This window comes from Ixodes scapularis, unplaced genomic scaffold (assembly GCF_016920785.2).
Source record: "Ixodes scapularis isolate PalLabHiFi unplaced genomic scaffold, ASM1692078v2 PGA_scaffold2__306_contigs__length_199485367, whole genome shotgun sequence".
NCBI lineage: Eukaryota > Metazoa > Arthropoda > Arachnida > Ixodida > Ixodidae > Ixodes > Ixodes scapularis.
In genome coordinates, this window is record NW_024609857.1 from 105,196,325 (window position 1) to 105,222,337 (window position 26,013).

Consider the following 26,013-nt stretch of genomic DNA (forward strand, 5'->3'; position numbering starts at 1 on the left):
ACTCAAGCAGTGAACTGGGCCATCCAGGTCTATGAACGGTATTTCTTGAAGGCGTCCTGTGAAGGGTTTGTACTGGACTTGCAGCAGGTGATCATATTTTAGTTCTACGACTTCCACTTTGCCGGGACTATTGTTTCCCAGGCGAAACGATCGGTACGGGAACCCCCCAATATGGAGGAAATCTGATAATTGATCACGAATACACAAGATGGCGCTTCTTTTCGCATGTGGTCTATACCGAACACTGTTACAGGCACATACAATGTATGGGCCTGTAACAATGAGGCATAGGCAACTCCAACACAACACCTCCGCGACTCTCTGCTCTAACCACCCTACCGACCCGATTCGTATATATATGCCCTATCATTTTCTGAGAACCATTCGGCAAGTAAGTGCCGCTGTCTACTGGATGAATACAAAGAGTATTTGGAAGTATTATATTCATTTATTTACATGCCCTCAAGGCGCTGGGGGCGTTACAGAGGGGAGTGAGGAAAAAAAAAAAACTTTAATAGAAGACATTATGGTCACGGGTAACTTTCGCAAATATAATTAGTAACAGCACTTTTAAACACATCTAACGAGGGTAATAATATTAATGACGCCGAAAGGTGGTTCCACTCTGATGATGTCCTAGGAATGAAAGAATCGTGATAGGCTGAGGTTCGAGAATGAGGAACGCCGACTTTGTACCGATGATCAATGCATGGAGAAGCGTAAGGTAGGTCGAGGAAGAGCTTCTCTTTCAGAATGGGGTTAGAATTGTATATTTTATAGAAAAGACATAGACGAGAACACTTACGGCGCAAAGAAAACAGTGGCAAGAAGAGAAGAGATTTCATGGATGATACACTTGCTGTACGGTGATAATTATTAAGTATGAAACGAGCGCCGCGGTTCTGAACTGACCCGAGATGAGAAGTGAGCGTCGTCAGACCAGGATCCCAGATTGAAGCTGCGTACTCTAATTTTGAGCGAACCAAAGATTTGAGTAATATTAGTTTGAGAGAAACTGGCGCTAGAGAAAAGTTACGTTTTAGGTAGCCTAACATAGAATTGGCATTAGCAATGTTGTGGTTAATATGAATATGCCAGGAGAGGTTAGAAGTAATAAGCAGACTGATGTATTTATATGAAGTCACACATTCTAAAGAAACGTTATCAAGATGATAGATAAAAGGTCAAGAACAGCATTTAAGTCGTTTTGAAGAAGGAAAGAGTCAGAATCATTAGTAATCTTACGATAAATAACGCAGTCCTCCGCGAACAAACTAAGCGATGATGAGACACACAACGGCAAGTCATTGATGTAAATGAGGAATAACAAAGGACCTAGAACGGAGCCTTGAATGACGCCAGAAGTAACAGAAGACACTGGAGAATTAGAGTTATTTACATGAACAAACTGAGAACGATTTGTAAGAAAACACTCAATCCAAGTTAGTATCTGAGGGTCAAGGTTGAGTTTGCTAAGCTGGAACAGTAGTAGTTGGTGAGAAACTTTATCAAATGCTTTGCAGAAATCAAGAAAAATACTGTCAACCTAGGATCCATGATCAAGTAATGAAAATAAATCGTTAGTAAAGACGAGAAGTTGTGTTTCACAATAAAGAAATTTACGAAAGCCGTGCTGTGCGGACGAGAAAAAAGAGTTGGATTCGAGATATTTAACAAGATGTGAATAAATAATATGCTCTAACATTGTACAAGGAGTACTGGTTATGGAAATGGGTCTATAATTGTCGGGGCAGTGTTTGTCGCCTGATTTATGAAGTGGAACCACCTTGCCAGTTTTCCAATCTTCAGGAAGGACACCAGTAAGAATAGATTGCTCACAAATCTTAGTAAGAAAAATTGCACTGTAAATTTTAGTATTCTTTAGAAACTTAGTGTTAATATTATCAATACCACATGATGAAGACACTTTGAGGTTGTTAATCAGCTCAACAATGCCATAAAAATCAAACACAAGCAGGTCCATAGGAAAGAAATCATGATTAGGGTAAGTAACAATAGAACAGCTTACGTCCCTAGACAAGGATTGTAGAAACACCTCATTGAGGACTTTTGCAGAGTCATCGTTAGACATAACAATGCCATCAGAGTCATAAAGCAAAATAACCTTGTCTTTCTTGCCATTAATAACGCTCCAAAACATTTTGACACTAGTTGATAACAGACGGGGCAAGGTTTGGCTGAAAAAAGGTTGTTTAGCGTCCTTAATTGCATTTCTGTATACATTTTCTGTGTTGTGGTAAACCGCCCAGCGCTCAACAGTATCTGTACGCTTAGCAGTGCGGAACAAGCATTTCTTTTGACTTGGAAGTCTTTTCAAGGCACTATTAAACCATGGGGACGTGGAGCTATTAGTAGGAAAGCGACGTGGGACTAAAGAATTGATAAGGGAATTGACTTTATTTTTGAACATTGTCCAATTAACCTCGACAGAGCGTTAAAAAAATTGAATAGGAAAAAGTCAAGGAATTGCGCCAACTCGCTGTTTATAGCCTCAAAATCATCTTTGCCATAATCAAAAAAAGAGTCATTCTTCGCTTTTGTAAAGGCAGATACAGGAGCTTTTAGGTGGAAGTGAACAGTGGATCGCTGATGGCAGGTAAATACGTAAGAGAGAATGCAAGATCAGGCGCAGTAGAAAGAATAAGGTCCAGCACGTTCTCAGAAGTTGGCGTAACACGAGTCGGCCTAGTAACTATCTGCGTTAAGGAAAAATCGGAGCAGAGACTTAAAAACTCGGAACACGCAGCAAACATAATGATATGGTAGGATATAGACCAGACCAGTCAATGCCGGGGAGATTAAAATCGCCCAAAAGAAGCAAAGGCAAGGCCGGAAACCTTGTACGAATTGTATTCAGAGAATCGTGTAAATCTATAAAAAAAAGTTTGCTGCGGCATTGGGAGGACGGTAGCACGCGCACAAATTAACCTGTTTATTGCTAAAACGCAAGCGCAAGCCAATAAACTCAAGGGATGTAACAATGTTGGCAAGACAAAACTCAATACTATCGTTTACCGCGATTATTACACCACCACCACGCCTAGATAGCCTATCGCATCGGTAAAAAGAGAAACGTTTCTCGGAACAAAAAATTTCGCTCTCACGTACAACACTAGATAGCCAAGTTTCAGTGAGTACAACAGTCTCGGCGAGTGAAGAATCGATGGCTGAAGACAAGTCATCACAATTGCGAAGAACACTTCGAATGTTTGTAAAAAAGTACTGAAAGATAAGGACTAGAGTTGTTCCGTATCAGGTTATGTAATTGTGATGACGTTGACAAAGCCACCTCAGGGTCAGCATTAACACGAATGGAACTCGTGCTCGGCGTGATATAATCGCGGACCTCACAAACGGCATCGCTGGCCGCGCAGTAAGAAAAACATTTGTCGTCAAAAAAACACTTTGTTGTAGCGTAGACTAAAATACTGTGTATGAGCCTTAGCGAATTCGAGCAGCTTTCTTCTAGCAAGACGAGTGGCAGGGGAAAAATCCTCTGCGACGGAAGTGGCACTACCGCGCAGTTTGCCTCTCGAGGAAAAAACATGGTCTTTCGTTTTGAATAATGACAATTTCACTAAAACTGGCCGACATTTACTGGGGTTAAAAACACGACCAAGTCTATGTGCACGAATGATACTCTCCGGGGGAACGATGATTGTCATTTCGTTTGCAACGACATCACGCACTTTGCTTTCAGATACAGCCCAGGTCTCAGAGTTTGAGTCGGGAACACCGTAAAATATTAGGTTATCTCTTCGAGACCTGTCCTCGAAATTCACCAAGACGTGATCGTAGATTGGCGTTCTCGCGTGACAGGAAGGTTACAGTTTCTTTCACATCTGTCAACTCACGCTCCAAAATATCCAAACTGACTATATTTTCTTCCACAGTACTAAGCCTCCCTTGATTACCGGTTACCATTAGTTCAATTGACTCTTGCCCAGTCTTAATAGCTTGAATATCCTCCATGATTCGGGTCTGTCCAGCTTCAAAATTTGCCTGACGAGCGTTTAAGCCTCTCAGTAAAACAAGCATCTCACTCATCTCTTTTCTCTGAACTTCTTTCTTATCTGGGCCAGGATTAAGTTCAATATCACCAGACAGGAGAAGCTTCAGACCCGAAATACACTCGCAAGAACATAAAAACAGCACTTGTGGGCATGGGAACACCAGTAGACAGAGGTAGTTGGACTTTTTACAATGCAAAGAGGGAAACGGACCAACCTGTACGAAGAAAAAGCAGAAAGCGTTAGCTGAGTGCATGGCTGGCTGTTCCACATGCCCACTGAAGGGCCGAGGGGCGTTCCGCCAGTTTAAGTCCAGTGACGATGTGAATGTTGATGCCGTTGGACTGCTGTACTGAGGCGACGCGACGATTGGAAGTGCAGCAGAAAACCAAGGTTGCCAGGAGGAGTAGATGTCTGGCTGTGGCAGCACGGAAACTTTCGGCGAACGCGCTCCCTCCAAGGCATACCACGGGCTTGTTAGGGCCGGACAGCCGCGAAACATCGCCGTGAACTGTACGAAGTAAAAGCAGAAAGCGTTAGCTGACTGCATGGGTGGCTGTTCCACATGCCCGCGCCACTTTATGTATACAAGTCCTCTGTGTTTTTAAATTGGCAGGCTAGACACCTCTCATAATCTAGCGCTTCGATGTGCAACATGATATAAACGTAATCGGCTAAAGTAACACCGCACGGCATGCTCCCGATCAGTTTCGTTTTCAGATTCACGCAGTGATAAGCTTTTACTCAAGCCATGTTGCCCCATCCTCGTTTCGCGCGTGTGATTGCAACACAAGTTACAATATCTGTTACAATTGAAAACGAGTGTGTTGGTTGATAGAAACAAAACTTGAAAGTGTAAAACAGCGAGGACGAGGATGGGAACAGGACATCTTTCATTTAGCAACAACATAGAATGGCACAACGATAAAACCGCACCCCCCCCCCCCCCCCAAAGGTTTCAGCGTTCTCAAAGAGGGAAAGGAGATAATTGTTATAAAGGAAAGGAAATTTACTGTAAATATAAAAGTTTCAAAAGCGCTGGCGTCACGACGAGGTATCACTAATCTAGTTATCTCTGATTACTTAAAATTCGACCTTTGTCATTGTCAATGATAATTAAGGTGCAGTACATTTCCCCTTTGGGACTGTAAACAGCAATATTTCTGCACCTTCATTATCATTGACAATGACAAAGGTCGAACTCTAAGTAATCAGAGATAACTAAATTCGTGATACCTTGTCGTGACGCCAGCGCGTTTTAAACTTTTATATTTACAGAAAATTTCCTTTCCTTTATAACAATTATCTCCTTTCCCTCTTTGATAACGCTGAAACCTTTGGGGGGCGGTTTTATCGTTGTGTCATTCTATGTTGTTGCTAAATGAAAGATGTCCTGTTCCCGTCCTCGTCCTCGCTGTTTTATACTTTCAAGTTTTGTACAATATCTGCATTCCTAGTCAGTAGTCGGCTAAATGTAACATAATTCTTAGTCTTGTGCTGTCCAATTCGTCATTTTCCCCCTTCAATTCAGTGCTTGAGAATAGGTGAATTAATTGTAGCGGGTAAACGCTGGCGACACGCTTTCCCGTGTTGGTCGCGTGATCGATGAGTTGCCCTACTCGCTCCACTTTACAAGCCCCTAAATTAAATATGAAGAGCTTATGTAAAAAACGTATTGGGGTACAGTTAGATAAAAAAAAAGAACTAGCATAGCCGATATATATATATATATATGTGTGTGTGTGTGTGTGTGTGTGTGTGTGTGTACTGCATTCGGAGAACATATAAACCCCTATCAAATTATTTTAAATCTTTCAGTCTTCTGTAGACAACAAAGGGTTGGTAGGTGTCGTACGAAAATGTAGTGATTCTCTGATGGTGAGGCGACGATGTTGGTGGTTCGACGATCAGGCTGCTACTTGGCGGCAGGAGACATCTAGGAAGGGCCGGTAAAGCGGCAGGGCTATGGGATGCCCTGACGGGTGACGATGCAGAGGTGATTGAATTTTAGTTTTAGGTTTAATGAATCATAGAGCAGAACATCAAAGCTGAAGAACACGAACGGCGAAAGAGGCGAGAGTTCGGGCTCGGGTTGGCGCTTAGAACAGCTCAAATAGCGTCCGTGACGACGCACCAATCTAGTAAAAGCCAATTACTACACCGCTACTGAACTGGAGCCCGCTACTGAATTAGTAAGTTAACGGGCTACGCACGTACAGCCGGGAGATCGCAGCAATGACGGTGTAACTTATGTCAGAAATAATCCAAATGGGAAAACCGACGTCCATAAACAACCGCTACCCGCATCCATCTTAAAAAATAAGCTCCGCAGTCCGCACCAAAATTAAGACCGAAGAAGACAATGCACGCGTTAACCTTTGCACTAAAATTACACATAAATATAGTTTTATTCTTTAAATACACGAACAAATAATCAATGCGTTAAATACGTTTTAAGAACCGCATTTGGTGAAGGTATTTTTTGTAGGACAACAGAAAATGTCTATACAAATGCTTGTAATTTCACACACATTTTTTACAATGAGGCCCTTGGGGCTCGTGTCTCAACAAATACGTACAAGAATAATACATTCTATTCCCCTCATTTGCATTAGATAGCGCGCCTACAGTACGAAACCCGCGTACTGTAGATAGCTGCAGTGCCCGAGAGAACGGTTGCTAATCGCGCTGTCCACGTTGTTGCGCTTTTGTGCTGCGCCGAGGAAGAAGCCTGCATGCGCCACCCATCTCGCGCTTCCCCGCGTGGTCGCTGCAACGCGAGTGGGGCCACCGGAAGTTCCGTATCGGCGATTATAGGCCACAGGAAAGTCAGCCGGGTGGAGCGTTGCAGGGGCTGGGCGGCAAAAACGTTTTCTGCTCGTTCGCCATCATTCGCCGAATAAGTGCATTCATATAAGAGATAATAATGCTATAAACTACCGCACTGTAAGTGAAACGCCTAAGGACAGGGACAGCAGAAAATAAATGCAAACGTTTTTATCTACATTCCTCTGTTTTCTCTGTCCTCTGTTCTTTCCCATTTTTACCTATTTTCCTCTGTCCCCGTGTTTAGGCGCTTTATGTCCAGAATGTACAGCCAACTAGCGCAACTTCCGGCATATATAAACTACAACAATGGTGCCAAAACCTAAACTAACGTTCGATTTAGATACAATCAGCAAACATATTCAACTCACACGCGGTAATCAGAAATATCCAACGGTGTAGAGAGGTTTACATGGCAGTTGGCAGGCCACTGCCGCGGTCTCCATGTGAGCGTTGCCGGGGATAATTTACAACCACTTCGGCAAACGTGCGTATGACTTCCAAGGGATCAGGAGCCGTTGCGGACATTCTGTCCAAAAACTGTAGCGTCGTAGCGATGCATGTATGACATGTTGGGCATCTGGCGTCATACTGTCTCTCTTCTTGCTGTGGACGTAGTGATGTGGGTGGTCGTGGCCCTTGTGGCGTTCGGGTATCGTATGGTATCGCGTAGCAGTAATGTTGCGACGAGATCGGGTGAAGGTAGTAGTTCTTCCAAACCTTTTCCTTGGCGGGGTCGGATGCATCCAGCGAGCTCGAGTCGATCGGGACATTGGCTGAACGCGGTTCGACGCAACCGAGCGTCTTTTGCATCCTTATGACTTGTTCAGCTTTATCTTTGGTGGTGAGCTTTGGTTCACGTTTCGGTAGATTAGTCGTCTCGATTTCCTTGTCTTGTCCAGTTGGAGGCTGGTGGAAACAGCTCGGGGGAAACCGTCGTAGACACAAACTAGAACAAGCTGTCAATGCGGCTTCTTTCGTGGACTTGAAATCGCACGAGTTGGACAGATGAGAGTACAGTGTTCCGAGCGCACACACGAAGCCACAGCCGATCTTCTCATTGGGGCACTTCACAAGAAGCTCTAACGCGTCTTCCACGGGGGTCTTCAAGTATTGGATTTGGCTCTCTGTAAATGCGCACCCGTCGCGGGGGCAGAGGGAGGCTTGTCCAGGCGTCTGTAGTTCCCAGTGGCACCCGCGACACAGAATATCGGAGCAGGGCAGCGCTATAATTTCTTTGGTCACGGCGCCGCACGACGAACATGGGCGCACCCGCCTCCATCGTTGCTCACTTACAATCTTCACGGGCTCCCCGTTCCAAGCGCCCGGAAACCTTTTGATGGTGTAAATCCTGGACATGTTTTCTCTTTCCGAGCGGTCGAAAGGAAGTTGTTCAGCGTATATCTTCAAAAGAGGGGACTGACATCAGGTGATGATTTGAAGTGGGAACTGTGTGTGACTTTACCGCTCCCGGCGATAGCTTTGCGATTGCATTCTTCACCGAAATGGGCAGAAACAGATAAGGAAGTTGCAGACTGCAACGGCACCCCATGGGGGTTAGAGGAAAAAATAATCTATTCCAGATGCCAGATGTGACGTTTCTGAATCTTGTTTTAAGAAATGTTTGGGGTATCCTGAATTGCTAAAAATACACTCTTTATAATTTCTATCTATTGGAAAATATTTCACTCGAACACATCCAGAAGGGAGCCAGCGAGTATTTATAAATTAAATCGTGCATTTTTATAGAATTTGGGCTTTTTTAAATTCGTTTTTACTAGGATTTGTTACGCACATTTTTGCCGCGAAACAAATTGGGCGAGGGTAAAGTTTAGTGAAAGGTTAAAAATGTCTCGACATATATTTCCAGCTACTCGGTGGCGCCATCCGGTGAGTGTGTTCGTACTCTTTTGTTTGCGGAACCTGCCTCCGGCATAAAAGGCGCGTACTGCTCCCCTGCCGTTGCTATGCTGTGCTAGGAGGAGGAAGAAGCGAAAATTGGTGGTTTCTCGTTTCAGTCTACAGAGCCGAGTATGATCCGAGCGTGAACAGTCAAGCCACAAAATCAGACTGTGATCGCGAGCTTCTTTCGGCGTTTTATCGGAATAAATTTGTTTCTTTCGTATTGGTGTAGGCCGTGAGATTACGCTGGACAAAAGGTGCCCTCAACAACAAGATGTCGGGTGAGACATCACTCGATCCGCAATACACCATAGTGTAGTCGTAGAGGCACAGATGTCGCACCAAGTATACGAATGAGGGATCCATCCCTTCATTGGTTGAATTGATTGCGAGAAGATCGGCCTTGCCAGTGCATCGTGGCGGAGAACGCGAAGGCGCAAGCGCGGAATCTTCCGAGAATGTAAGGTTCATTCTATACGACCACATTTGCCTTCCAGAAAACGCGCACTTGTTTCGCGCAGCAGAGTTGGCTAGCCGAATACAGGACATAGCTTCCTGACACTCGATTGGGGCATTTGGTTTATACTGAAAACGAATTACGTGTTTTCCGAGCTATAGTCCGCAGACTGTATACATGTTTAAAAGTTGAAATTTTAGGCTGTGCGGACTATCTCCACCTGCGGACTATACAAGAATGTTGTTTTTCAAAATCGTTCATTATGACGAGACGAATTTTGTGAATGAAAGATTATGTTAATGATGATTTATGTATACTACATGCTTCTTTATGAGCTAAGAAGGCAGATATTTGTCAAGGTGTGCCGTTTGTTAGAAGATGTTCGTGTCGACTAAGTACCAGGTGCGAATTATGCACGGCGTGCGGACTATGCACTGGGTGCGGACTATCTAAGCTAAACGTTTATTTTTTGACCCCAAATTTGCCCCTGCTGATTATACACCGGGTGCGACCGGAAATATACGGTAAATAGTGCCAGTCCTCGTCGTATGCGTGCTTTTTCGTCCTTGATTTGTGCGCGTTACTAAATTGGTTTACAGGAAGTAGCTTTGACTCGAAATTTTACGCAAAATACCTACCGATATCTGGGCGAAAATAATTTTCTGGTATCTTGCATTTTTACTCGAGAAGGATTCTCAGGGAACACTGCAATTTTGATGTCATTATGTTTGGTCGACAGAACGCACCTGCATACATTAATACATATCAAGTTTAGTTTAATGTTTGCGGGGTTTATACGATTATTCGAGGATAAATTTAGAGTGTTTCACGTAAGAGTGACAAAAATTCCTACAATTAGTGTATTCCAGGTGAAACGATAAGTTTCTCGGGACCGCATTACTCATGGTGGCGGACGTCGGAAAATGCGCAATACTTAACTAAATACTACGAACAATTAATTTAGAATGACTAATTAACTTTTTAATTAGTGGAAATAGACATAAGGTTTAATTTAAAAACTTCCTGAGCGTCATCGGAAACCACTAAATCAGTCATTTTCAGAGGGACTTTGAGCGCGTGAGAAGCGTAGTAGTGCACTAAAACTACCACTCGTGTAGCAGGTACAAACAGACTTGTACGTAATCCGTTCAAGTAACACAATTACATGTAATCCCTTACCTTTATCAGTCAATTTGTAAGGGAATAATGACATATCTTACAAAGTAATTGTAGAGTAATTTTTTTACTTATTTACGTAAGGGAATCTTTGTAATCCGTTACATATTAGTTTTCATTCACAGAAAAAAAAGTGGGAATATAAGGCACCAACAACCATTATATCGTTTCTAAAAAAACCCTTTTTTGTAAGCTTAAGTTTTACCGCAATCACACTTTCAACTGGCGTTCTTTAGGAGCCGAAGACCTTTGATCACGTCACGTAAAACCTATATTTAAATCTTTCTTCTTCTTTTCTTTGTTCTTTCTTTTCTTAGCGGATCTATACGCGTCTTTTGTTTTTGTACCTTCCCATCCTTCTTCGCTGTCGAAGATGCGGAGAGGACAGAAAACGATCGTCGACTGCACGCCTTCCAAAATCTCGAGACAAGTAATATTTCCCTACTGGGTTATATATCTGACTAGGACAGTTTGCTTAATGTCACTACAGGAGGGGACGCTCCGTTTTCCGCTGAATAAACTTCAACACAAAAATCGACTGAAAAAGCTGCGACGTTAACTGGCATGCACCCATGTCACCATTTTCGTGCGTAATTTTTTTTGTACAATATTATAACACGTTGTTGGTAATATCTGGCAACTTTCAGCGATGGTGGTACCGCGGTGTGAGAATCACACACCCTAGCTCCTGGATGATCGGCTTCAGATTGAAGGTGCTTGCTTACACCTGCCAGACGTGGAAGTATGAGGTAAGATTCTTATACACCTCGTATTTCACAAAATTAGAAAGGCCGTTGCTGTAGGGGGACGCTGCCGTTGCCTCACCTGATATTTAGCTGAAGAACACTGAGCTGCGTTACGGCTGACCCGTGCTACACGCGTTTTGGACGGCATCAAGAAACGACAGGCACGGCACACGTGCGTCGTCTACATTTCCGTTTTAATCGACATTATATTTCTGTTTTCGGAGGGATCCCCTGATGTTCTTGCTGGTTATATATCCCAAAGCTCATCCTCTTATTCACCGACGTCTCAACCAGTGAACGACATGTGCTAAGAGCTAATGAAGGATTGTAATAAAAGCATATTCTATACTTTTATTGTTATGTGTAATTAGCGTGTATTTTCCTACCTACCGTTTGGCGATATTTGTCCGGCTCAGTTATAGTTACATAATATATTGTCACGAATGACAAGTGATGAGGCGACGAAAACTAAGGTAAACTAAACGTTTAATGAGGCGAACTTGTGCCCAAAACAAAAAGGAAACAGACGATGACAATAGAGAGTCGCGGACGTCGAAGTCGGCGTAGCAGCGGAATCGAACGCTGGGGCGAGACTGACTCGACAAGGTCGCGGGCGGCCTCTTATCTAGAGTGCGTCACTATCTGGAAGATTCGGCGAAGAAAGCTCGACGGTCGCGTGCTCGGGGCGAGAATGAACACGTACTTTCTAGAACAACAAAAGCAGGAATAAATGATAGAAGTTATGTCCGGAGCAAGAACAAACGTGAACCTTGTAGAAGTCCGTGACCAAGCGTTGCTTTCTCGGCCCTGCGCGCGGCAAAATTCACAACCATTGATTTTATACACCAACTCATCTCTGTGACGTCACGGCGCGGTGGTGGCGCGTCGGTCGGACTTCCGGTCTGGGGCTGTGGGCAGAAGTCCCCATGCCAGACGTGTATTCCTGCGTTGTTTTGAAGGGAACCAGACAAAAACCTGCCTTCTCCTCGAAACGCCGGGACTGGGCCGTGCCAAAAAAGTCGAGGAAGATTTCAAGGCCAGTTTTCAAGTGCTGGGTTCGTCCGAGAATCTGGATATGTGCCGTGAAAAGGGAAAAGCAGACGCCGACGGACAATGATTGCTTGGGCGGGAAGCACTTTGAGTTGAATTCACGGATACTTGTGGTCATCAGATTTATTTGTTTTATTCCAACATGAACGCCAGAAAACCATCAAGTTGTGCGGACCACCTGCGGACTACGTTCAGTGCGTCTGCAAGTTCAAACGGCCGCCTGATCGTTCGAACTGTCGTCTGCTCTTTCAAACGTTTCTGCTTGTCGTCTGCTCTCTTAGACGACGCCGGCCCGTAGATTAAATGTTGGCCCGGTACTTGCTATACGAAGTAAGTGAAGGTCTCAAAAGACTTAAGTTTGAAGGTTGGTAAGCAGGCTCGATGTAAACAGTAAATACAAGGAGATGTTGATCATTGTTACGAGTGGCGGTCACTGACTTGCTATGCCTAATTCACTTGGTCCGACTCTGCTTGCGATTTTCAGTATCGACGTCGACTATCTCAGCTACGGTTCACGCTTTTGCAGCCCGAGCGGCGTCGCGACTGAAAATTGCGAACGAAATCTCATCATGCGAACCAGGTTTTAGCGTACATACTGCGGCGTCCACGCGGCATGAATCGCCACATGTCACGCGTGACATGTGGCGAAACTTCGCCACATGTCACGCGAAGTTTCGCGGTGTAGCGAGCCTCGATAATTTCGCTGACACCGCTCAAGTAGTCAGACATCGCCAGGAAGACGTAGAATCAACAACTCGAACGCGAAAAAGAGCAGGGGGACTCACACCGACGCCGACAACATCGCATTCCAAAGGTTTGTTTATGGGCGACGGCGAGCTTCTTGCCCACACCCCCATCGCGCATGCGCGGCGCCGGTGGCGTCCGCTAGGGGCGCTCCGGTTTGTTTGTAAACATGATTTGGTGTATACGAGGTTTATTTATCTGAATTAAAATTTTTATAGCTTTGCGATTCTAACAGCATCAAACTCCGGCTGTAACAACGAGGCATTGCACTTTGACCAAACAGCTGTTTCATTTTTCTCAAGAAGCCCGTAATGCAGTGCGTCAGGTATTCGTGAGTACCTCGATTGAAAGAAAGAAAAAAACCAGGCTCTTTCCTAGGGTGCCTCAATGTCCTTCTGTTTAGGGTGATGCCACCCTTTGTAGTACCCGATGCCGACAGCACGCGCTCACGGGTAAAATACAAAGAAATTGTCGAAAACAAAATGTCGCCATAACACAATCAGCGCCAGAAACGCGTGCAGTGACACGCTCTTTCACGCGCTTCTGAACAAAAAATAAAAATAAACGTGTGGGACAAAATGGCCAGATGTCTCCAGCCTAAGCAAAGCGCACATGAAGGCACCCTAGTCTTTCCAGAGCCCTGTTGCTCAAGGTCATAAAAGTGTGACTGGAGGCGACACAAAACGCTTCCAAAACACTCTTGTGTCTTAACTTAGGGCAGTAAGATAGTAAAGTAACGCCAGGAAAGTAACGGATTACTTTTTGTGGTAATGGCCCATTAATTTTATGGAAGGTTAATTGTAACCGTAATTAGTTACAATTTAGCATTGCGTAATTGTAAATGTAATTCCTTACTTTTTTCAGTAGCGTGTACAAATCCGCTTCCCCAATCTTCCGCAATAGTAAGTGCTTCGCTGTCGCTGGCCATGGGCGCCGACGTGGCGGACACCGCCATCTTTGAGCTTTAGACATTCTTAGAGCTCGGATGTTCTCATCTTTGATTGTATACGAGCCATTACCCGAATGTTTGACAATGCTGATTTTCATGAACCCGAACGGTCGACTAGGGATCATCATAATCGAATATGTCATGGTGTCAAGTGGCTCACGGAGGAAAGTTGTGATATCATGTGATGTCATCGTGTCAACAACGCTGATATATCTAGTGGCGTTTGCAATTTAAAAGGACTTTTTGCAGTGAGTCACGTCACGTAACGTCAAAAGGCCACGTGACGTGATATTGACGACATGTCTTGATAGCATGACGTCACGTGCCAAGTGACACCTGATTAATCAGAGTTCCCATAAAAAAGCGCCACAAAAACACAATTTTTTTTTATAAATTTCAGTTGTGGATATGACGATTTGATCAATACATAGAAATACAGCTGCCAATTTTTTTATTCTCAAATATTTATTTTCTGATACTATCCTCCGTTTCACTTTAAGTGCGAGCGTAGTTGCAGCTACAAGAGCGAGCTCCGGGATTTCAGCGTCCATGCCAAGCACACGCGCTCGTACAGTGTAGCACTGCTCAGTGCCCTATGCTCGTGCTAGTAGCACAGGCTGCGTCTAAACTTAAACTAAAACGAAGTATATAAAAAAAAAATTACCGTGAACCGTTTTGAACCGGTTACAGTTATTTTTTCTTCCGGTTCAGTTCCGGTTTACAAGATGGTGGGGAATATTTTGGTTCAGTTCCATTTCGGCTAAAAATAACGGTTCGGTTCCGGTTTTCGCTCCGGTTCGGTTCCGGTTCGAAACTCCGGTTGGAACGTCCGGTGGAAGAGCATTTGGTGCTGGGAATATCAGAGGTCCTGACATAAACATTTGCGATGTATCAGCAATGCTCCACAGCGATCTTTCTCGCATGACCCAGAACGTCTCAGTTGTTATCGAACGTTCGGTGTGTACTCTTAAGAGAGTTTATGTTTGATGTTGATATATCTGGTTGGCGGTAACTTGTTGGCCATGCTACGCGTGAATCATAAGTTTTCGTTTTCACAGGCACCGGGATAGGGTGGAAGACGAAGCACATTTCTTGGCAAGCTCAAACCAAGAAAACAGACCGAAGGCGTTCATGTTGCAATCGATGACACCTGGAATTGAATGTAAATAATTTACAAAAAGTCCCCAGGATGTGGTAGCTTTATGAAATAATAAATAAATGCTGGGACCTAAGTTGGCGGGGGGGGGGGGGGGGGGGGGAGGGGGGGGGGGGAGTTCAGCTGGTACCCTCTAGCCTCTGTTGTGTGGCTTAAAGAAAATTCGCCATGTGTGGGTTTCGGTCCCAGTCTAGGCGAATTCACACCGGCCACCTAGAGGTTGTCTGGTGTGCCCTTTAGGTGGCTGATCTGCTGCTTAAAAGATTCTCTTAGACCAGGATCGATGCAGTCAGGAACCGCTCCTTCGTTGGACACCAGGGTCACCTCAGGGCAGAAAATATCTTTCTCGTGTTCCTCGTGACCTCTTTGCGAGGAGGTTAATAATCTTTGGAGAAGGTGGACAATTTTACAAATGTGACGATGTGAAATAAAATAAGTAGCTTTCTTTTGAGATGGTGTGTTTGTGTGGCTGCCTTTTCTAGCGTAAAACTATGTCTTTCTTGGCGATTAGAAGGGGGTGTAGGTAGAGTTGGAAGTCGCTATCACGAAAACTTCACGGAAGTGACGTCTCTCGGGGCGTGCACCAATGATGCGGCGAACATGCTGTAACGTCACCCACAAAAACGACGTCGGCTTTTTTTTTTGCTTTTTTTTATTTACTTTTACTTTGTTTTTCTTTTTTTTTTTTTTCTGTAGGCGTAAAGCAATGCCGCGGCGAACATGGAACAAGCCAAGCTGTCACTTCAACCAGGGAGGCACTGGCGCCCCCTTCCCCCCCCCCCCCCTTTTTTTTTCTTCTTTTGGGCGTAGAGCGATGACGCGGTTAACAAGCTATAGCGTCAGCGCGGAGGCGCCATCGGGTTCTTTTTTATGTTTATTTTTTAGCAGGTGGTGACTCTTTTATGTTTGGTCCAATGACGTAGCGAACACGCTATCGCGTCAACCACGGAGGTGCCGTCGGCTCCTTTCATCCGTGTGTGCTTCTGGAAAAAGGTTCGTATCTTTGGGCTTGAAATGACCCAATAGCGCGCCCTGGTTTCCTCCGTCGACTTACTTTGTACACAATTACGCATATGCGCCTCGGAGATGGCGGCGCGGGGGTCAGCAAAATTGCCTCTACCAGACTCTAAACCACGGGCACTCACTTCTTGTGCACCCGGGGCCATCGACACGCGGCGCGAGCCTGTGGACGTATTTCCAGCTGCTACAAACAGCACATCTGGGAGGAGTGGACATGGCACGACGGCCACGACCCCTCATATATCACCCCCCTCTCGTTTCTTGTGCCACCCGCACGTAGTTCTACAGAAAGTTATGCAGCATAGCGCACCTATGCACTAACCAATTATTTTATTTGTTACCAGTCTTGAAGCATTATAGAGTAAGTTTACCAGCTTGCTTGCGTTTCTTTATTTTCACCTAGAGGGTGCAGGGGGCACTGCGTTAAAGAATAGACTAACGGCAGTTTGAGTAATAATTCTGTCACAAGGGAATTTAAAATTACGATTATACTGAAGGAAGTCTAAAAACTGCCTGCAGAAACCACTATTGTTCGTTGTCTATGAATTGCGATAGAATTCGTCATGTTTCCCTCCTTCTTTTGTTACGAGGCCATGTACGACGTCAAGGACGGCGTCTAGGACGACGTCGAGGACGGCGGCGTCCTAGAGGATGACGTTAAGAACGACGCCTAGGACGACCTTAAGGACGATCTCTAGGACAACCTCTAGACCGGCCTCAAGGACGAACTCTAAGACGACCTCCAGGACGACCTCAGGGACGACATCGAGGACGACGCCGAAGACGACATCTATAACGACCTCTAAGACGACCTCTAGGGCGACCTTAACGACGACCTCTAGGACAACCTCGAGGAAGACTTCAAGGACGACGTCTAATACGATGTGCTAGAAGACGACGTCTAGGACAGCTTCTAGGACGGCCTCTAGCGTGGTCTCGAAGACGCACTCTAGGACGACGTTGACGTCAAAGAACGACGTTCAAGAGGATGTCAAGGTCGCCAGGTCCTTCGAAGGGGGTGCGAATGTAAAGGAGTGCGCACTGCTTCTCCGCATACGCGCGGCGCAAAGGGGTGCAAGCGCAGTGAGCTGAAATGGTCTCCTGCGCATTAGGAGGCCAGAGAGGTCCAAGAAATCGGAGGGGGAGGGGGGAGCTGAATAATGTAGTCGCATTAGAATCTGACCAACCTGGCACATGCCGAGTAGAACGTGCAGAGTCGGGACCCTGAGCTGAATTGCCAGTCTTGTCTAAATGCCATTTGAAATGTCCTCGTTATACCCCAGTTTTACGGGCATCTTAAAGGCCTTCAAAGCAAGCTCTTTTACAGAATCGGCGAAGCAGCGCACTCGGATGGACATGCCCAGAGCATAAATCTCAAATTGATTCTCGGATTCTTCGAGAGCCCGTTTTAAAGGCCTTGAATGTACAAATGAAAAGCGGTTATGACAAAGCAGATTTGTACGGTTCTCATTGCAAGTAATGAAATCACTTGTATCGATTAGTTTCTAAAGCAATTTTGTTATGACATGATTATATTTATTTGGAATTAATCACAAGAGTAATCTGATTAATTTTCGAAGTGCAGAAATTATTTGTAACCGTTACTATATTTCCCTCTCCTTCCTAATGACGCCCTTCGTTTGTACACGTTTCCTACCATTTCATCTATGAACCGAGTCTTCGACAGGAGTATGCATGGTTTACCAAAATTGGTGGATTAAGATGACGTGTAGTTTATAATTCGGTAATTCTGATTAGTTTATGGACAGTACCAAAGACTCGTTTTGAAACCGGCAGAAAGCTTTGTCGTTTTGAAAATATGGAGTAATTGGAGAAGTAAAGGTTACTTTTACAAGTAACGACCAAGTACCTTTCGTGTTGAGTAATCGAGTAATCTAATTGGGTACTTTTCGCGCAAAAGTGATTGCAACTATAATTGAGTACTTTTCGAATAGCGTGCACAAGGCTGAGACAGAGGTGTAGGTAACATAGAAGGTATAACACGTGAACTGTAATTGTGGTTCAGGTGGAATCCCGAAGTGCGGTCAGCTCGATCCACTGTGGACGACCACTGAACACGGCGCGCCCAGCGCTTCGCCCCAAACCCCTGGGAAACTTTCTCCAGAGGCGTCCGGCAGACGATGCTTTCCCGGAGACCGAGACCATGTTCCCGCTGCTGTCCGACAGTCGCTTCGAGACCTCCATGACCAACTACCTGGCCGAAAGCCCGCCCGAGACGCCGGTGCCGACGCGGCACGCCCATACCTCCAGAGCCGGAGCATCTGGGTTAACTCACAGGTAAAGTAACCTTATACACTTGCTTTCAGGAACGTTATGCCCTCCATGGCATGTTCCTTTATTATCGGCCTTTATCACAGTTCCTGGTGGGGACGTCTATCCCAATGGGATTCATGTTACCACGGCCTGTCGAAGGGTCTGGCTTGTTTCTTTTAATGGCTTGTTTAGATAATGGATCATGGGCGTTTACGTGTTTGGCGAATATTTTAGGTAAACAGAATGGCAGGATTTTTGTATTTGTTTTACTTTTTCTGAATACACATACAATCCGGATAGAAAAAAAAAAGATGATGCGAAACTTTTATTTCACGCCATACTGCAACATACAATCAAAAACTGTGAAGGTCATAACTCATAAACTACAGTTGGAAGGTTTCAAAAGCTTCAGAGCTGCTATCCTGCACTCTATCATGCCCGTTCGTGGAGCAGATATGAATATACTTTTTCGTGAGTGACATACTTTAATGTAAATATCTGATCGCGCATGGACGACGACCGCTGACATCTTTGTTATCTTCTTGGGATGAACATCCGCTATCGCTTGAGTACTCTCGTTAACACACTCAGTGCTCGTTCCTGCTTGAAGAGTCTGAAAAATACGGCTTCCAATAGATTTAAGCATCGTTTTAGGAACCAACCCAAGTGCCGACTAGCACGTAGAGTTTGATGTTTTTAGCGTGGATGCGTCCGGATTAAAACCCCGTCCACTCACGCTCACGGGAGGCCATCGCTGAGGAGTCTCCACCAGTAGCGCTTTCTTCGCTCTCGTTACCACACGCAGCGTTCGTACCAGCTTTGAGAATCTGAAAAATACAGCTTCCGATAGATTTCAGAATTGTTTTAGGAGCAAACACAAATGCCGACTAACAGCGTTTGAAGTTTCTAGCGTGGATGCGCCTGGATTGGAACACGGTCCGCTGACGCCCACGGAAACAATCTCTGAGGAATATCTAGCAGCTGCGCCTCTCTGCTCTCGTTAACACACGCAGTGTTCGTACTTGCTTGGAGAATCTGAAAAGATATGGCTTCCGGTAGATTTCAGCATTGTTTTAGAAGGAAACTCATACGTCGACGAACAGCGTTAGAATCTTCTAGCGTGGTTGCGTCTGGATTGAAACACTGTCCACTCACGCCGACGAGAAGCCCTCTCGTGTAATACACGCAGTGTTCGTTCCTGCTTGGAGAATGCGAAAAATATGGCTTCGAATGCGCCGAGAAGCTGAGGGAGAGGAGGAAACAAGAGCACGCGGGAACGTCAAAACGCCGAGTTCTGGTTCGAATGATCCCTGACAAAATGTTGAAATGAGTTTCAATTGAACTTGTAAATAATTCACTCAATACATCGTGCTGAGTTTCAATGAAAACACTTGTTTTTTTCTTATGTGTGCCTATTGAGTCTTCACAGAATATTGGCCACTGCGTTCCAATTGAATTTTAATACAAGTTTAGTGGCTCTCTCAATTAATTTTTTTACAACTTCGTTAAAAAATCCTTCAACGTGTTGAGCATTTTTATTTTATAATTCCTTAACGCATGGAACATGAAGGAGGCGAAGTACATGAAGGAACCCAACGTAAACATCATAAAGCGCTCACAGCACTACTCGCGCTCACCTTGACTACTCCACTGCTTTATACACCCTACACATGAAAAGTATTCATTTGGCCGGTGACCATCTCAGCATTTATTAAGGTTCCCAGTATGCTATCCCCTCCTCGGAAGTATGATAGTATGTTAAGTGATAAACAGTGTTTCGGCGTTATTAGACTCTATTTCTTAGTAACACACGCACACGCACACACACACACACACACACACACACACACACACACACACACACACACACACACACGCACGCACGCACGCACGCACACACACACACACACGCACACACACACACACACACACACACACACACACACACACACACACACACACACACACACACACACACACACACACACACACACACACACACACACACACACACACACACACACACAGAGAAACTTAAAAAAAACATTGGCACAAGGTCTAATCCTTCGGTGCTGCCGCTAAATCCACAAAAGCGATTCCTAGCCGGTCTGCTAGCGCTTCTCTGCATTGCACCACTCAGGGCAAGACGAGGCAAGGTAGTCGCTCTCCTTTCAACTATTTTATTGCTTCTTTTCTTTACGAAGTGACTTGCATAATAGGCTCAATTATGTCACTGTAGTCACTGAAAGAGTGAAAACGGCATGGCGGGTCTTTCAAACACCTGGCCTTGTGCACGCGCTCCATGCCTTCCGCCGTGCTTTCACAGCTCGCGCGCGCTTGATGTGCACGAGACGTTGAAGCGTTTTTGAGGGGGAGATTCAAGCTTGAGGAGAGACAAGTCAAGCTCTTCCCTGTTGTTCTCACCTTGTGTGCGACCTTATTGTTATTATAATTCCCGCTATATGCTCTCGAAGGTGTCAGGAGGTTTGGATTCCGTTTCTTGCACAAATGAATCTGAGCAAATATGTTTATGCTGAGAGACATAAGTCTACTCATGGTTATTTGCAGCTGTGCCCTTGCTGGGTTCCTCAGCAGCAGAGGGCGCAAGCCGGCTGATGTCAACTACTCAGTGATAAAAACTCGCTTGAATCTCTAATGAGGAGACAAAGAAATGTCTGTCAAGTGAAAAAACTCAAGTGCATGTACAGTGACTAAGCTCAAATTAATGAATGGCGAAACTCATTTATATATAAAATGAGTAAACTTAATATAATGAATTTTGAGCTCTTCATGATGAGACTAAGTTGCAAATATAATAGGCAAATTCAAGAACATATATACTGAGTTCATAATAAGCAAATTTCAATGCCATTTTAATGAGTAAACATATATATATATATATATATCAGTTCATAATGAGCAAACTCAATTGCATTCTTAATGAGTAAATGCAAATTAATATATATTTAGTTCTTAATGGCCAAACTAAATGCCATTCCTAATGAGTAAATTGAAAAAAAAATAGATATTGAGCTTTTAATGATCAAACTCAGATTAGACGTTGAGTTTATATTGAGTTTTAATCGACTCAGGAAACTCAATTGAAACTGTTTGATCATTTTTGTAAGGAATTAGTGGGTAGAGCTAAAGCTAGCGGCCTTTGTCTTCAGTGCACTCGTCGAACGCGGTAGAACGCCGGCGTCCGGCGTTTGGCTCTCGCACTGGAACACGTTCGACGAGTGTGGTAGAGACAAAGGCAGGCAGCTTTTGGTCTACCCACGAATCATTCCAACCAGAGCTCGGCGTTCTGGCGTCCCCACGCGCTCTCGTGTCCTCCTCTCCCTCACTTCCTCGGCGCATAGATTTCAGCGTTGTTGTAGGAGCAAACTCATGTGCCTACTAGGAGTTTCTGATGTTTCTAGTGCGATTGCGTCTGGATTGGAATACCGTTCACTTACGCCCTCGGGAAGCCCCTATGAGGAGAACCATCCAGTAGCGCCTCTCTGTCCGCGTTAACGCAGGCGGTGTTCGTTCCTGCTTCGATAATCTGACACAATCGGCGTCCAGTAGATTTCGGCGTTGTTGTAGGAGTAAAATCTAGATGACTGCTAAGAGCGTTCGAAGTTTCTAGCGAGGGTGTGTCTGGTTTGAAACACCGTCCACTCACGCCCACAGGAAGTCATCCACGAGGAGTCCCCATCAGCGGCGCCTCCCTGCTCTCGACTCAGATTTGTACCGCACTGATCTCAAGTAATCAAATCACTTGTCATTGGTCATTGTTAGGAGTAGTTTTGCAATCGTTGGATTAGATTTATTAGTAAGTAACCGCACCAGTAGTTTGATTACTTTTGGAAGTACTGAAATTGCTTGCAACCGCTACATTTTCCCTTCCGTTTCTAATGGCGCCCTTTGTCCGTACAAGTTTTCTACCAAGTAATTCTCGAACCCAATCTCGGATAGAAGGATTGTTAACGAAAATATGTGGATTAAGAAGATAAGTGGCTAACAATTCTGATTCTAATCCAACAAAGGACAGTACAAAAGTCCCGTTTCCAAACCGGCAGGAGCATTGCCGTTTTTGAAAACCTGAAGTAAAGCGGTAACTTGTTTTTATGTAACGGCCAATTACTTTTAGTCTCAAGTAATCAAGTAATCTAATTGAATAGTTTTTAAGCGAGAGTAATTGTAACTGTAATAGGTCATGTTTTTCGACTAACGTTTACAAAACCGGAACACACGCAAGGTTAGTCCCTGCTTGAAGAATCTGAAAAAAAAAAAATCTTCTGATCAATTTCAGCGTTGCTGCAGGAGAAAACCTGTATGCCTACTACGAGATGCTTCGTCCGATTTTCCTGCACCTTTTGCAGCGGTGCAGAAAAGTGTAGGCAGTCTACTTCCGGTATTTGTATTGAGATGCGACCGGAAGTACACCGCCCTACACTTTTCTGCACCGGTGCGGGAACTGCAGGTAGATGGAAAGAAGCTAGTGTTTGAAGTTGCCAGCGTGGATGCGTCTGGATTGAAACACCGTACACTCACGCCCACATAGTGGACAGTCCCCACCAGTAGCGCCTCTTTACTCTGAAGACATAAGCCGCCCTGCTCTACAGTCCAACTGTTCACGGTATTTGACGTAATAATTCCTGTTAATACGTTGTAGTATAACGTGAAAACTAGTCAAAGAGAACGTCTAATCTTCTCAGCGTATAAAATGAACAGGCGATAATTGAACGTTGTTCACGACGCAGGCAACGTGCTGCGACCACCAGTGCGGTGCGCGGTAGACACTACGACAGAGAGGACGGACCACTCACAAGAAGCGTGTCTAGTGGATTCTTCAAAAGGATCTTCTGTGGGACCCCTCGAAAGTACTCGGTGGGTGACGTAAAGATCGCATGTTTCTTTAACGTCCATCGAAGCAACACAAGTCTGTAGCATTAAAGGGGGTTGTATACATCTGCTCAACCTTGACATCTGCATGCTGAATCTTCCATTCTAAAGAATTTTGCTTACACATATGAACCCCTTAGAGGAAGTAAGACAGCTCGCCCCCGCACCTTTCACTTTCCAGGGCGTTTTGTTTCTTGGTTTTCTGAGCGACTTGTATGGTAGCTTTTGTAACTGGGGTGTTGGTGTTTTATCGTGTATACTCGTTTACACACACACAAATAAAGTTAAACTTTTTGCGGAGTATTACTAATTTTCCTCTTTATGTTGGGAATTAACATACCTGTACGTTCGTGTAAGATAAACTATGTTTGATTTTATAAAAAAGAAATGTACATAGTTTGAAGCAAAACGAATCGTCCTTGTATTTTTCTTTCAACCACATCTTGTTAGACTCACCTTCCACAGCCAATGAACTGTGCACACATACGTCTTTCCTGGGGTTTGCAACGAGTATAAAGTGAACGACAGTAACATGTATGACTCACTAGAAAACACCGAGAGTGGCGATTAAAACTGCGTTACCTCTCCCATAGTCCCTCATCACATTTGAAGAAGGGTAGGATGTCCTAATCGCAAAGAACAATCCCAAGAAAAGCTTCCAAACGTTGCCGGTCTTTTCTATTATTATTCACGTCCATGCTCGTATTGGCACAGAAGCCCGAATGTCCTTCTGCTTAACCACTACCACTAAGCATAATCAAAGCAGGTGAGCGTCCTCCGCCACCTCCGCGTTACGTCATCGCAGTTGGATGGCTCCAAGTCAGCAAACGCTTTTAGCCCGATGCCGAGTGCTCTTCGACGCATTAAGTGGACACGAGGCCCAACCGAACACTAACGCAGTATTCGCGTCCAGTCTGTGTCTGCGCTCGATCTCCCTGTAATGACCCAAAAATTGCTAGTTCATCCATCTTGATTATATACTAGGAGGTATTAGCTTAACTAGGCGAAATTCCTTATGTTTAACGTTAAAGATAAGTGCGTGGCAGGAGGGAATCAAAGGCATAATGTCAATTGTGTAGTACCGAAGTTAATAGTCCACGTAGAGTACCGGCGTGATATGAACAGCAGATAGCTTTTCAGAGGGTGTTGATGATGATTTTAGAACGCGTTGTTTTCTTTTCGACATGAAATTGAAAGCTTCACGAGCCCAAAAAAATTTTCTATATCATGAAAGCAAAATATCGTTTTCTGCCACTGCCTCGGCGAGTAGCTTTGATTTAGCGTATATAAGTCATGCTAATGCACCGCGTGCGACTACTTAGAGCTAGACATGCAACTTTTTTTTTTCGCTCAATGCTCCGCATGACGGGAACAAAGGCTACCAGACTCTCGCTTGAAGGCACTCACTCGCCGGGACTACCTTTCAGAACAATCGTCTTGCGCTCTAAGAAGTCGGTCTAATGAACTAGGTGACTCTAGAAACGTAAAGAACGTAATTATTTGACAATTTACCAGTATTCATTTTGTCAAACAGTCTTTAGTGCATACTAGCCTGTAATGCACTCGAGCCAAACTAATTTTTGCAAACACCAGCTGTGATCTCTTTGTCTCCAGTTCCCTCCCCAAGAAAAGGACACTTCTCCTGAGCTGAGTTTCAGCGAAGTCATGATGCGCTACCATCGGAAGTCCCCTGATTCGAGGAACTCCTTCTGCTCGACCACGAAGAAAACGAGCCCGACCACCAAGAAAGCGAGCGAGAGAAAGACCCTCCCCGAAGTCGTGCCCGCTGCCCCGCCTCCAGCGCAGAGGTATGCATGCACTGTGCCACCTAAATGTGTGAAACGATAAAGAAATTTACCAACGACTCTTATCTTAAAGTTCTATAGGACCTTTTTGAAAGACTGCCCTCTGTTGGAAGCTGTGGAATCCCTGCACTATGGAGGGCTAAAACCGCAACGTCACGGCACACTTTATGCGTTTGGTTGGATTAGAAGGTAAAACACACCCACAGCAACAGGCGACGAGCGCAGTGGCGTTGCATTTCCGACGCGGTTTGTTTGCCTCGTCGCATCCTTGCATTGGCTGCCATTGTGCTGTGGTCCCGACCTTCTAATAATCCGCACTTGATTTTCGAGAGGGGAGTAGAGTGCATGGAATGCAGTGCGCAAGAAACAATCGTTCAAATTTGTTTAGAGGTTATTTAACGGTCGTTTCTGGGAGTAAACCTATTGTTTATTATTTTCCCCGTTAACTTTAGTGGGGGAATTGACGTCACTCGTCCTGGTGTCACGTGCTGTGATATCACGTGGCACCACGATTCGACATCATGGTGTCGCGGTGGCACGTGACGTGACGTCACATGATGTCGAGACAGGTGACGCCAATTTCTCATCCAAATTTAGTAAGGAAATGGGCGTCACGCAGCATGGTCATCTGACGTGACATCAAGGTTCAAGTCGCAGTGTCACGCGCTACCATGACGTCACATTACGCCAATTTCCTTACTAAATTTTGCGGGGAAACGTTGAAACGACCGAACGGATGAACGGGCGGACAGAGAAACAAATATCTAGGATTGGGGGTTCCATAAAAAGATTTTTATGCCTTCAAATACGGCCTTCCAAAGCTGGGCTCAACCATGTTAATTCTTGTTTTAATGGAGGTATTCTGCCCCTTACTCGTTTGGCGGCCTTCGAATACGATTATTTAAGCGTAACTTGGTATTTTTAACACTGGCGATTGACACGTCAGGCACGTGCAGGACAAAAAATATCTAACCTGTCGTGCGACGT

At 44.8% G+C, this 26,013-nt stretch overlaps 3 protein-coding genes across 3 annotated transcripts in view; 2 read left to right on the top strand and 1 right to left on the bottom strand.

The window, feature by feature from the left end:
- LOC8040254 (solute carrier organic anion transporter family member 5A1) overlaps positions 1-26,013 on the top strand; it is a 667,105-nt gene that overhangs the window by 260,398 nt on the left and 380,694 nt on the right. The window lies entirely within an intron of this gene.
- On the bottom strand, positions 284-8,347 carry LOC8051545. The gene is made up of 2 exons (XM_040211993.3): positions 7,229-8,347; positions 284-4,542 (listed from the first exon to the last, which is right to left on the bottom strand). The coding sequence occupies exon 1, from the start codon at positions 8,214-8,216 to the stop codon at positions 7,266-7,268; it is 951 nt and encodes a 316-aa protein (XP_040067927.2). The 5' UTR covers positions 8,217-8,347; the 3' UTR covers positions 284-4,542; positions 7,229-7,265.
- LOC121836561 overlaps positions 18,098-26,013 on the top strand; it is a 31,509-nt gene continuing 23,593 nt past the window's right edge. Inside the window, exons 1-3 of the mRNA XM_042291489.1 lie at positions 18,098-18,355; positions 23,080-23,206; positions 24,836-25,029. Coding sequence (XP_042147423.1) covers positions 18,222-18,355; positions 23,080-23,206; positions 24,836-25,029 — 455 coding nt within the window. The 5' untranslated portion in view covers positions 18,098-18,221. The remainder of the gene's footprint in view (positions 18,356-23,079; positions 23,207-24,835; positions 25,030-26,013) is intronic.

Bases quoted from the DNA above. Each gene is read 5' to 3' on its own strand.
- LOC8051545 (XM_040211993.3), bottom strand. From the start codon at position 8,216: ATGTCCAGGATTTACACCATCAAAAGGTTTCCGGGCGCTTGGAACGGG.